This window comes from Poromitra crassiceps, assembly GCF_964638095.1.
Source record: "Poromitra crassiceps genome assembly, chromosome: 17".
Lineage (NCBI taxonomy): Eukaryota > Metazoa > Chordata > Actinopteri > Beryciformes > Melamphaidae > Poromitra > Poromitra crassiceps.
In genome coordinates, this window is record NC_139635.1 from 6,477,174 (window position 1) to 6,490,661 (window position 13,488).

General features: G+C 43.9%; 1 protein-coding gene across 1 annotated transcript in view; it reads left to right on the forward strand.

The window, feature by feature from the left end:
• The window catches only part of LOC310791891 (partitioning defective 3 homolog), a gene marked incomplete at its 3' end in the record, with an annotated part of 552,527 nt that overhangs the window by 269,102 nt on the left and 269,937 nt on the right, over positions 1-13,488 (forward strand). Inside the window, 3 exon segments of the mRNA XM_083653569.1 lie at positions 2,136-2,227; positions 6,998-7,081; positions 12,872-12,997. Of these exon segments, the coding sequence (XP_083509695.1) occupies positions 2,136-2,227; positions 6,998-7,081; positions 12,872-12,997 (302 nt within the window).

Genomic DNA, 13,488 nt, shown 5'->3' on the forward strand with positions numbered 1-13,488 from the left:
AATCAAATTAACAGTTGAGAAGTCGGACACTATAAAAAAAATGGCAACACACTGAATAGTCCACTATTTCTGTGCATTAGTGAGGGCATTAGTGTACGTTCAGCTTTTATTTTTTTATTTTTTTTGTGTGTGTGAACCGCACACGTTAACAATCGTGCGAGAAATCCAACTTGCCGCGCTCTAAGCTATTGGTTTTACTCTGGGCTGGACCAATCAGCGTCCAGAGGCAGCTATGGGTGGGATTTAGGTAGATGGACAGATGGTTCATCCAATCACCTGATAGGTACTTTTTTTTTTTAACACGCCCTTTTCCAAAGACAAGTTCAAGATGCTTCTGTGTAACGAACCATCTGGCTGTGTCAGGTTACACGTCAGCTGCAGCTCAAGAAACTCTGCCGGAAAGTCTTCATCTTCTACGACCACAGGAAACCCCGACTGAATTCAACCCTGGCCACCTTGTTTGACGGAGAGGAAACGTTGGACGCAACTGATCTTTTGACATTGGCCGTCAGCAGCCAATCGCATACAAGTGTTGCGATAAAGCCCGCCTATTGCTGAAACGCCATTGGCCCTACAGCTTGCAATCATCGCTCTATAATGGATCTCAGCATGGTTGATGTTCAATCTGTTGGTGTTTGAGGGATCCTCATCGCATTTAAACGAGCATCAGTCAGTCTCGGACCTTTGGATAAAGCGCTGCAACAATTACTTTATTATAGAGAGTCAAAGTCACTTCCGGGTTCGGCATGCGCACCAAGCGATTCCATCCGCCATTTATTTTCCCATAGACATTTCATAACATGCGTATTAAAAATAGTTTTACTTTGTGAAACCAAGAGATTCAGCTATATTTATAATCAGGGTTATAGGGTTAACTTTAACCCAGGAGAGACCATAGAACATTTCACTCAGACCAAAACTATGACGGTAGTTAAAATAGATTCTCTTTGGGTTGTGGACTGTTGGTCTGGACAAATGAAGATATTTGAGGACGTCATCTTTGGCTTTGGGGAAAAAGTAATTTTTCACCATTTTGTGACTCATCGATTAGTGGAGAAAATAATCAACAGCTGAATGGATAATGAAACTGAGCATCAGTTGCAGCCCTGCTTGCTTTTGTTCTAATGCCATATTGGATCTGTTTGGTTTCATTTAGTTTCATCACCTTTTGATGTCATCTTCTCTTCTAAAGATCCGTTTGAAGTGAGGCTATTTCTGCACTAAAGACAGAGATCAGAAAAGACGAGGGATCACATCAAAGATGATGCCATGCCATCAAAGTCTGGATTCATATTCGAGCTGGCGCTGACGTGCACCTTTGATGCTTACCTGCAGAGCCAGTCTTCCTATCTCTTAGCCTTTCTCCTGATCTGCTCCTGATTGGTACAGTGTAATTGCTCCTGTTAATCTCCCGATTCCATAATGATACAAATCAGATGCGTGTAGCGTTAGGTGGGCTCAATTCTAAAGCCAGAGCGAAGTATCTGGTATCATGGAAGTAAATGAACTAATGCATCCATTGGTAACCATGTCATGTTAGCTTCTCGGAAAGGGGCCTAAATAACACTCAAAAGTTAGGCAGAATTTTGGCAAGTATTTTTTATTTTTATTTAACCTTTATTTATCCTGGTTAGCCTCATTGAGATTAGACCTTTCACCTCAAGATATCTGAACGAGTCTCCCCTATACAGACAAGGTAGCATTTTTCGATAAAGTAGCATAAGGATCGTAGCTGGGACCATTTTAAAACCAATCTAAAGCAGTTCCTCAGTAACTGCCAATGTTCCCATGAAGGACTGTGTGTGGGTGATGACCTATGCTGTTTATGATTGTTTCTGTTGTTTAATGATTTATCAATTTTCTGATATCCTTGCTTTTAATAACTAGGGACGAGCGTTGCAAATTAACTTAGGCTACAAATGCTGTGATCCATGACATCTGATGTTTTTTGATAAATGTTATGTTTGTGTATCTGTCCCTATCCAAATAAATGAAATTAAATCATTTTTCAACAAGGCTGCCTACAGACAGAACAACACATCACATCACTGACAGAGTTTCACTGGACCTGGATATGCCGATACCAGGTATGCTTTGATGACCTCTCACGGTATCTCCTTCCTTGTGTTTTTCAGGATGACGAGTCCAGAGAGGAAGAGAACGGGAGGATCGAGCCCATTGGCCGAGCCGACTCCTGCATGGACCACACCCCCGTGAGGTCACTAGAGTAAGTCCTCCAATCACGGCACGGGGTTTTCCCTGAATGAATCCTAACCTCTGTGTTCTGCCATGTCTGAAGACTCACCAAAACACTGGCTGGCTGATTGCATAGAACAGTGGTTCTCAACCTTTTGACACTAAGTGACCACCTCAAACGTTCCCTGTGGACAGGATCCCTAAGGCACTAATAAGGGCTTTGTAACGACTAATAAACTGTTAATGTGCGGCTAATAAGAAACTAGTTCATATGAATATAAAGTGCTACTAGGGATGCAAATTGTCCGCAAATTCCTGAATCGATCATCGATAACGTTAACGATCAATCGATCGATTAATTGTAATTAAAAATAAGTTTTCCAAACAATACCAAATCTGTTTTTTCCTAAATAAAACCTTTATACAGCAGCAACATATTGCATATTTCTCACAGCATTGAAACATATAAAAACGTAGAGGCATAACTTCCCTTACCGCAGATCGTTTATTTGTTCTGCTCACCGAGTCGCCGCTCTTAAACGCTGCGCTGATGCTTGGTTGCTTCAGTCCAGGTGAGACGAGGAGGAGTCAGGCGATTTATCCAAATAAACATTGTTCAAGTGATGGAGCATTGTTGTTGTTGACGTGTTGTAGGTGGACACCCAATCACAGTATTTGCATGTGGCCTCTCTTCTCCTTTCTGTTCAAAATGCTTCCACACAACGCTTCTCTTCTCCCGCTTCATATTTGCAAAGGTGTGTTTTCCTCTCCTTTCAGGCCAAAGATGGCTGCCAGGAGCTCAGTCACAGTTCTACTACCTGACGTGTCTGAAAAGGGCTACACCCTACCTTATTGTTTTGATCGAGTACATTTTCACGTGCCGGAGTAAATCCTTAACGATCGATTAATCGATCTCGGATGAATTGTTTGCATCCCTAAGTGCTGCAGTTTTGTTTTTTCACCGTCATGTCGTGAACTATGGGGTATGAGCAGTAGCCACTGTTCCATCTCTCCCCTCACACAGTAATGCACAGTGGAGAGGTAGAGCAGCTTCTGTTCTCTCCCCTCACACAGTAATGCCCAGTGGAGAGGTAGAGCAGCTTCTGTATTGCCATCTGGAGGGTTGTTTGTGGAAAATCTCATTCGAAACCCCCCAGTCTCCTGATTTCCATAACTCTCTTTCATGGGAGCAAAACGATCCTCGGCTGACCGCAGCAAGCCCACGCACTAACCCATTCTGCCTGCCTGCCTGTGATATTAACAACTGTGTTTTGTTTTGTTATTTTTGCTCTGTTGCACGCTTCCAGTTTAATATGCAGGTATGGTATTACTATTCATATGATTTCCCAGTGAGGCTGGCTGGCTTCTCCCGCCTCTCAGTTGTCAACAAGGGCCCTATTTTCCCAGAGCTAATCACGCTCTCTGTATCAAAACTCTGCCTCCATTAGATTTGTAAAGAAAAAAAGCCTGTGTGCAGATGTTTTTCCATGCGAAACATACCAACAGGTAGAGTCTAGGCCAATAGCTCTAACTGCTGCTTTTGATTAGGCTTTTGTTTTCATATAAGCAAAAATCATCCCTGTAAATGCAATTAAATGATAAGCAAACCAATTCCTTCCCAGCGTAACGCATGTCTGGGAAGCAGATAGTCTTTTGACGTCATTTTTACTCACTCAGTTAGTGGTTAGTGCTTTTTGCCTATTCACATCCACAATCCCAGGGTTTTTCCCAGCATCATTTTAGGTTTTAGGAATTTTAGCCTTATAAATTTTAAACACCCCACTAAATTGTGGGGGACATTACTTTATTCTTTGATTTTGGGTTGCAAGAAAAGAAAAAAATCCTGACTGACTGGTATTTGAGTTCAGGACATCCCTGACTGCATATTAACTCAAAATCATTTTTACAGTATCATTTTAGAGAATTTCAAAGTTAAATTCCTACATTAGCACCTGCAAATAGCTTTCTTTCTGAAACTGATTGTATGGTTGTATTCAGGATAACCTTGACTAAACACTAACCCAAAATCAAGCATTGTACTCTATCATCTTAGAGAATTTCACAGTTAAAAGATAATTCTGTTTTTCTTTTACAACCTGGACCTTATTTCCAGCTTTAATTATGATTTTTAACTCAACCTGGATTTTTTTTTTTTTTTTTTAATATCGATGCACCATGAAGCTATGATGCGCTGAGCAGCGGCCTGGAAATGAGGAATACGGGGGCATATGTAATGCATGTATTTACATCCTTTAAATAGCTTATTTTCTGACACGCAGTGGCTCATATGCTTATTATAGGATACTGACTGATGAATGTGACCGGTTGTACTGACCTCTGCCAGCCATCCAGTGCTCTGTTTCCATTTGGGGACTGACATCCGGGGACTCAGAACTCAGACTCAGTTGAGAACTCAGAGCAGTCGATCAAGCTGACCTGACCGTCCATGTTAGGCTACACACACGTAGGATGGCTGGACATGTATCTGGTTTGGATAATATAGACGATGCATTTGAATTTGAATTTGATGGCCGCCCGTATTTACTTGATCCTAATGACTAAAGTCATTAGGATTACAAACTGATGATCGGGGAGAACGGGAGCCGCTGCGTGTCAGAAGATTTGTGGTGCATCAATATAAAAAATAAAAACTTTTCAGGGTGAGTTAAAAATCATAATTAAAGCTGGAAATAAGCTTAATCCAGGTTGTAATTGTTTTTATTCTCCTTTAAAAGCACACATTTTTAAAGGGACTTGCCACAGAAAAACAATGTAGATTTATTTTACACATTATCTCACACGTATCTGAAAAACTGTAAACAGTTTTGCAGAGATTCATTTAGTTTGACATTTATTGAGAGTTGATTTGAGTTAAGCTGTGGACCAGTGATGCCATTTGTGCATGAATGACTCCTTTAAGTTGAAATGACACCCCCCAAAAGGCCCATTCTGAGACCAGGAGAAACCCTGCAATCCTGGTGAGAACCAGAAGGAAGATGTCATGTTTCCAACCTCAGCTGGTCTCTGTCTGCAGTGCAGCACTCTACGACTTCAGTCATAATGTCATGGTGTTCTCTGTTTTATTGCACCTCCACATGCATTAATATCAGATTGGGTTTATCCTCCTCGGACGAGTTTCATTCCTAAATGAGAGATATCTCCCGTTTGAAAAAGAACACCTAGTCTGACAAAATGACATTTTAATGACATCATTAGCTGTCTTGAGCACGGAGCTTAGGGAATAAGCACATTGTGGAGTGCTCCGTCGCCTGCTTTTGTCAATACTGAGCCGTTGTTTTGAAGATGGATATGTAACCTTTTGGAATGAAAGCCTTGCCTAGTGCTGCAGGACTATCAAGGCTATATTTTCCTCATCTTAAAGGGACACTTCACCCAAAAAAATCCAAACTAAATACTTCCCTCTCGCCTGTAGTGCTATTCATCCATGTAGATGGTTTTGGTGTGAGTCGCTGAGTTTTGGAGATATCGGCTGGTGAGATGTCTGCCTTCTCTCAAATAGAATGGAACTGGAGGATGGCACTCAGCTTGTGGTGCTCAAATTGCAAAATAAATACACACAAAGAAAAGGCTCAACAGCAATGTTTCTTTCCAGAAATCATGACCCGGTTACTCAAGATAAACCACAGACCTTGTGAGCAGTTTTATATAGAGTAGGAACTATTTTCTTTCGACCAAACTACAGTCTCTAGCTCCTAGCTGGCAGCTAGCAGGCTAGTTTTCTTTGGACCAAACTACACCCACTAGCTGCTTGTTCCTACATGAAACTGCTCAGAAACTAGGGGGTGTTGTTCAGTCAAAACGATGTAGATGGATAAACAGCGCTACAGCTCCATGGGAAAATATGTATTTTACATTTTTTGGGTTGAACTCTTAGCCTGGTTAAACCATCCTGATCATGTGACCTCATCATATCCTGTATCAGACTGGACGGACTCCAATCTGTCCACAGTGATTTCAGTGGGTGGGACTGCTTGCCTTGACAGACAACTCCTTCAGCCAATCAGCGCAACCAAATCCAGTCCTTCAGCCAATCAGTCAGATCCAGTCAAATACAAAGAAGAAGAAGCACAGCGAGAAACATACAGTACTCTTCTTCTTGTACTGTTCTTGTTTAATTGTTGTTATTGGTTCTATTTCTGCAATAACTGCACTTACGGCTGTGTAACCTCTACGAACGTTAACGTTAACCGCTCGTTACATAGGGAAACGCAGAGTCATGGGAGCCGGCATTACTGCTTTGCTAGCGGCGTCCCTGATTGGCTGGTTATGATATCAACTACAAGGCAGGTCCCTGATTGGTCTGTGGACTTCGGAATTTCTGAAAATCAAATTCCTATCAACGATGTTGAATGGCAATAAAGTATTGAAACTTGAAAAGACCCGCCCCCAGACGTATCCGCAGAACGAAGCAAATGTGAGTTGACGTCATCTGGATGGTTTAGCAGGCTAAGTGTGTGTGTGTGTGTGTGTGTGTGTGTGTGTGTGTGTGTGTGTGTGTGTGAGACCCCATGAGAGGATTTGGGAGCAGCCTCAGTGTTCTGTGTTATCCCTGATGTGTGCTTGATTTATTTGGACCACACTGTTTTCTTGTCTTTCTTTTGTCTTTATTCCTTCTTGTTTCACGTCTTCTTCATTTATTCACCTGTTTTTGTTGTTGTTGTCATCCTGTTCCTTCCATTCACTCCATCTTATTCCATGTTTTGTTTTTGCCCACACGGTGCCCCCCCCCCTCATCACCCCCCCCCTCCCTCTCACCCCCCCTCTCCTCGCCGTCTCCCAGAGACATAGTCAAACTGGTGGAGGTGTCAAACGACGGCGGGCCTCTGGGAATCCACGTGGTGCCTTTCAGTGCCAGAGACCGCAGGTAAAGATGGCCGAGTAGGCTGGTTACAATGGGCGAGGGAAGGAGGGAGGACGAGGGAGGGTGGGAGGAAAAGAGGGAGGGAGACGAGAAGAGAGGAAGAGGGAGGGAGAGAACAAAAGTTTGAAAAAGTCCCAAAATGTCTCAATGTAACAGCTTTGTATCATTACTAAATCAGGAGTATGTACTGCATATACAAATGAACAAGGTTTAAAGGAGAATTCCTGTTTTTTTACACCCCAGACCCTTATTTCCAGCTTAAAATATGAAGTTTTACTCACCCAAATAACTTTGGTTTCATTCGGATGCCCACAGAAGATATTCAGCTCAGAGTAGTGTCCTCAAACAGGCTATAACGGGCGCAAACGGGGCAAGCTGACTACGCTCTGTGCTCTGTAAATAACACATTTTCTGTCACATCGCGGTTCATTATGGTTGTTAATTATGAAAACATGAATTAGCTATCTAACTAACCTCCTGTGCTGCCGACAGCCTGCTCCGTTTGCTGGCCGAGTGTCCATCACATAGATAACACCTCCCGCTTTATCTCCTGCTGCTGTTTGTAATCGATATGTGGCTTTATTCCATATGAGTATCAAATGAATTGAATCGTCCATAATCTTGAAATCAGATCATATCTATATGCTAAGCTAGGCTGCTAAGCTACACAACACAACAGACGGAGTCAACTCTGACCTGCCCTGGATGTCCTTAATATGTTCTTCTTCTGTGGTTTCTCTTCTTCTTCTGTTACCAAACAGAAGCGCTTCTCACTGCTTCTTCTGAAGCACATCCGGGGCAGGTCAGAGTTGACTCAGTCTGTTGTGTTGTGTTAGCAGCAGCCTAGCTTAGCTTATAGATATGATCTGATTTGAAGCAACAGATTTTTCATTAAGACAAAGCACTGCTGGCTGGTATCCATGCTGTTACAAGTGAGCATGTTATCTGTTTCATATTTGACACACACACACACACACACACACACACACACACACACAGAGTTGCACATCTGCATCATGCACCCTTAATAAGAAGGATAAGACATCACTCATGTCACAGTGTTCATGTTGCGTTGGGTTCAGTTGCGTTGTTGTGAATGTGAATGGGGCGGGCATGGAAAGTAAAAGGGTAAAAAAGACATGCACATCCAAAAGTTACAAACCAGGTGCAGGACCGAAGTGCAAGTATACACAACCAAAATAAACTAAATAAATTGTGGGAGCAGCAGTTGCCGGCCTGCGGACTCTATTTTTGACTCTAAGTCCTACTATAAACCATAATATCCACCAGATTAAAGAAAACACAATATGTGATGTTGACTCATGTTTTTCTTCTATGTAAATGTGTGCGTTAGTTTTCCTTATTATTGGTCTCCAAACAGATCATGGTTCTGTCCAGCAGCTGCCTATACAGTAGCTCAGCTCAGTCAAACCCCTGTTTGGTCCAAAATAGAGCCAGATTAGCTCAACTACATCATGATACATCAGTCAACATCACATAATGTGTTTTCTTTAATCTGGTGGAAGCATTTTTCGATGAAAGGTGGAATGACACAGATATGATGGTTTATAGTGGGCCTTACGGTGGGAATACAGCAGAAGTGTCTCCGACGCGGAAGCATCACAGAAGCAGTTTCATTTCGCCGTTCTTGTTACCAGTTTAGAGCGATCACACCAGCCGCAGCGCGCCGCGTTGTCTCGCGTCCTCCAGTGAGAGTTTCCATGTCTGGTCTACTTTTTGATGTGAGCCCCGAGTGGCCGCATGAGGTCAGTGCAAGTTGTGACAGAGAAAACAGAGAGCTTCTGGTGTGTATAGACAGTTTTAACTTGACAACAATACCAACCGTCACAACCCACCTGAATATCCGGTTTACTTCCTGTATACATAGCTGAGCGCAGGCTGATATTCGGCTCATATTAAATGTTAACGTTAGGCCGTGTCTTCGACAGACGCAGTAACAAAAGTAACCTATTTCGGTCTTTATGTCTTGTAGTAGTTAGTAGTTAGTAGTAGTAGTAGTTGTTGTTGTTGATAGTTGCCATAACAACCACCCCTGTCGGATAGACAGCTGGGTAGTAGGAAGCGTTGTTTTCTGGTCCGGAGCTAGCCTGATATGCTAATAAATGCTACATGTTAGAGAGTAAGCCGACTATCAGTACGTTTTTGCACGCATAGGCCTATCTTTACATTTAAATGTTTACATAGCAACAATAAAAAATAGAAATAGAAGTAGGCTATGTCAGTGTTTCCCCCTGAATAGCTGAGAAAGTGGACACTGTCAATAGTTAGCGCTGTGAAGCTGATACAATTCAGGTGGTGGTAATGCAACATTTAAGGATGCCAACCGCCATAAAACACAGAAGAAGAAGCTGAGAAAAAGGAAGTGCTGTGGGGTTGCAGCTGGTGAAAACCCGTCTCTAGCCAGGCTCCTGCTCGACCCGTCCGTGACGCGCTGCATCCATCGGCGACGTTTCTGGTGTGTCCCAGGCATTACCCTGCCCACCCCATTCACTTCAATAGAACTGGCCCCAATGCAAAAATCTGAACGCTGTGTGCCGTGAGCCATGTCTCCTCCTTCTATATAGGTTCCTTGATCGGCATCAGGAAGCCATCTGGCAGTTTACAGTGATCAATCATGCTTGTTTAGGGTCTGCAGGTGACTGTCATTTTTCTCTGGGGCTCCTGTCCAAATGCCTTTACATGATGAAAAGCTTACAATGTGCAGTGTACACAACACACACGCACACACACACACGCACGCACACACACGCACACACACACACACACAAACACACGCACACGTCGCGCACACACACACACACACACACACACACACACACACACACACACACACACACACCGGGACAAAGCTGTGGTGGAATGAGAGGAATGTCACAGCTGGTTTGCATAGAGACCCAGAGAGGCTGTTTGAAGTCCTGAAACCTCCACACACAGTTTGACTGATGGTTCAGTTCCAAACCTCAACAGTGAGTTAAGCCACATGTGGTCCAGGAGAAGACTGCTTTTCAGACCTGGAGTTAAGCCACATGTGGTCCAGGAAGAACACTGCTTTTCAGACCTGGAGTTGAGCCACATGTGGTCCAGGAAGAAGACTGCTTTTCAGACCTGGAGTTGAGCACGGAGGCCCTTCTTATCCCTGGAAGAATGTTCAAAGCTCATAAAAACAGTGTACAGGCCAGTTTAAGATGGTAATAACACTTTATAGCGTTTTACATTACAACGTCTACAAGCGCAACGTCTCTTATTTCCCACCACAGCAGTACGGTTTGTATTTATGATAAGCCAGCGGCACAAAGCCAGCTGAAAAACCCACATGTCCAAACTGTCTTTCTGTACGGCTCTGGCCTCAGTCTCACAAATATGATCGGTGTCTCCACAACCGGCTCTCACGCCTTATTGAGAATAGAGACCGTATCACTTCTCCCACTGCCCGACTTAATCAACCTAAAAGCATTTATAACACACTTTTCTTTTATTGGGGAAATGTCAGGCCGGGCGTTATCCCGAGATTAAGATGCCCAACTTTCATCAGAGATATAGCCCCTCCCCCTCGCAGCAAATCGCATTGTGTCCGCACTCAAATCCAATCAGGGGAATTGTCTCCGAACTTCCGCAACTCGGGAACTGTTTTTCCCTCTCTGTAATCACATTCCCGTCCATATTGAATTATAAGCCATGGCAGAGTGAGTATTAAAGCCTCAAATCAAGCCGATTTAACTTGGCGACATTCACTCTCAGCACCTCAGCAAGCCTCTATACACACACACACACACACACACACACACACACACACACACAGGCCACATAGTGAAGAAGACTGCTTTAGCCTCTATACACACACACACACACACAGACACACACACACACACACACACACACACACACACACACACACACACAGGCCACATAGTGAAGAAGACTGCTTTAGCCTCTATACACACACACACACACACAGGCCACATAGTGAAGACTGCTTTAGGTGTGTGCCGCCCTTCCTATCCGCCGTTGATTCTCTTCCTCACACTGATCTATAATCACTGCTTGGCGTTGCAGCTCAGCACGGTTGAGTTGAGCAGCTCAGCACGGTTGTTTGTTGCCACAAAGCGATTTGTCCAGGAATAAAAAGTCGAGGCCGCACATCGAGGCATAGGCCTAGTTACACTTCTCTATTTATGCCACAACGTTTCCATCCAAGGTGCATCTTGGTCTGGACAAAGAAAAGTGCATTCATTCCATATAGACGTGTCACCTGATGCATGATGTCACTCCATGAGCAGGTGACACTCAAAAATCATTTGAAGAAATCATCTCAGATAAAAAATACATTTTCAGGGGGAAAAAACGATTTACATATCGCATATATGTAGAATCAACACAAATAGACACGGTATATGGGCTATAGGCCTACATGGTCCAATAAATCCAAAGGCAAATATACAGCCAAGACAAAAGTTGCACATAGTAGTTTACATGTTGAAATGCTTACATAGTTTACATCCTCATAAATGCACAGCTCATGAATAAATGGAACACTTCCATACATCTCTCCACCCACTGCCCCAAAATGCTCAACGCTGCTCTTTTCCCATCGCTCCTTGAAAATCCATTTAATTTATTGCTTCAGTAGCGCAGGTTAGCCGAGAGAAGCAGGAGTCTCAGGGGTGAGGAAGTTAACACCTGCGCTGCAGACACCCCCGCACTGCAGACACACCCCCGCGCTGCAGACACCCCCGCACCGCAGACACCCCCGCACCGCAGACACCCCCGTGCTGCAGACACCCCCGTGCTGCAGACACCCCCGTGCTGCAGACACCCCCGTGCTGCAGACACCCCCGCGCTGCAGACACCCCCGCGCTGCAGACACCCCCGCGCTGCAGACACCCCCGCGCTGATTGCTTTTGAATAGCTGCCTCCCCCACACGGCCCGACGATGCACCCTAATGTGAAGGCAGGCCCAAAACAACTGTGAGTGCTTCATCTCATAAGCCTGGCCATGCAAATAGCACGAGGACCATACTGTACACTCTGTGCAAGTAGCCTACTACACCGTGCAGTGGAGGCAGCAATTAGGAAACATTCTTGTCTTTCACTGAAGCAGTTTTCACAACACAACACCACAGACTCTCTGATAGCCACCTGACCGTGGGAAGGGGACTCTTTGCATCAGTATAAATTAAACCACACAGAACACCGACGGCATGACACAAAGCAGGACAACTAAGAGAGGATAGAGAAGCTTGTGGGTCAACTTTAGAATCCAGCTTATAAAATAAGATAACACTTTATTGTCCATTTACACAAATATTTGTCTTGGATCACACCCAGTTTAGAAGTCAACGTTTTTTTAGAAGTCAAAGTTTTTATGTCAACTACACGCCTGTAAAGTTTCGTGACTGTATCTTGCACGGTTTTGACGCTATTGCGCTGACAAAATCTGTCCACAGACATAAACACACAGACTCACACAATCCCAGCTGAAGCTGTCGCGGCTGGTGAAAACTACAAACTTTATGACAAGACAAATGTGACTCGACTACAATTGCTATAGTCTGTGGAATAATCTCAATTAGATTTTATGTCCATTTCTTTCAGCCCTATTAGAAACCCAGAGGTTACTCTAGGTAGGTTGCTGTGGATATAATCCCACATGAGTAGATGTTATGGTGGACTCTCCTTCCCTGAAGGCCCTGCCTGGCAGCAGCAAAGCAGCCATATTGAATCCTGAAGCTGCTCTTGCATCTTGTTATTAACCCGTGCTTTTAACCCTTTCAGGACTCTGGGCCTGTTGGTCAAACGTCTGGAGCGAGGAGGCAAAGCCGAGCAGCAGAGCCTGTTCCAAGAGAACGACTGTATCGTCCGTATCAATAACGGAGACCTGCGGAACATCCGCTTTGAACAGTAAGCCACCAGCTAGCAGCAGCCAGACTTCCTGTTTGCTCTGCTTCTAGGACCTCATTAGCTGTCTTCTGCTCATCTCCTCTAGTGAGACCTGAACTCAGTTCCATCCTCTCCTCAAGTCCTCTATGCCAGTGGTTCTCAAATGGGGGTCCGGGGACCCCCAGGGGTCTGTGGCACTTTGGGTCCGCGAAAAGTTTTCAGGAAAATACGATTTTTTTTTTGCAAAAGCTAGTTCAAAAAAAATATTTTCTGCTTTAAATCTAAATGGCTCATGGATTAAATTCTAATCTAACAAACCTATCAATTTAAAAGTCAAGCACGTTACCGTGGAAACAATTAAGCTTCACAAATCAGAATGAGGGGGTCCCTGGTATATTTTCTATCTTGTAAGGGGTCCTTGGATGAAAAACATGTGAGAACCTCTGCTCTACGCAGTGGTCCTCAAACATCAAGGACCAAAAACTGATACACATTAGACCACTGACCCATAT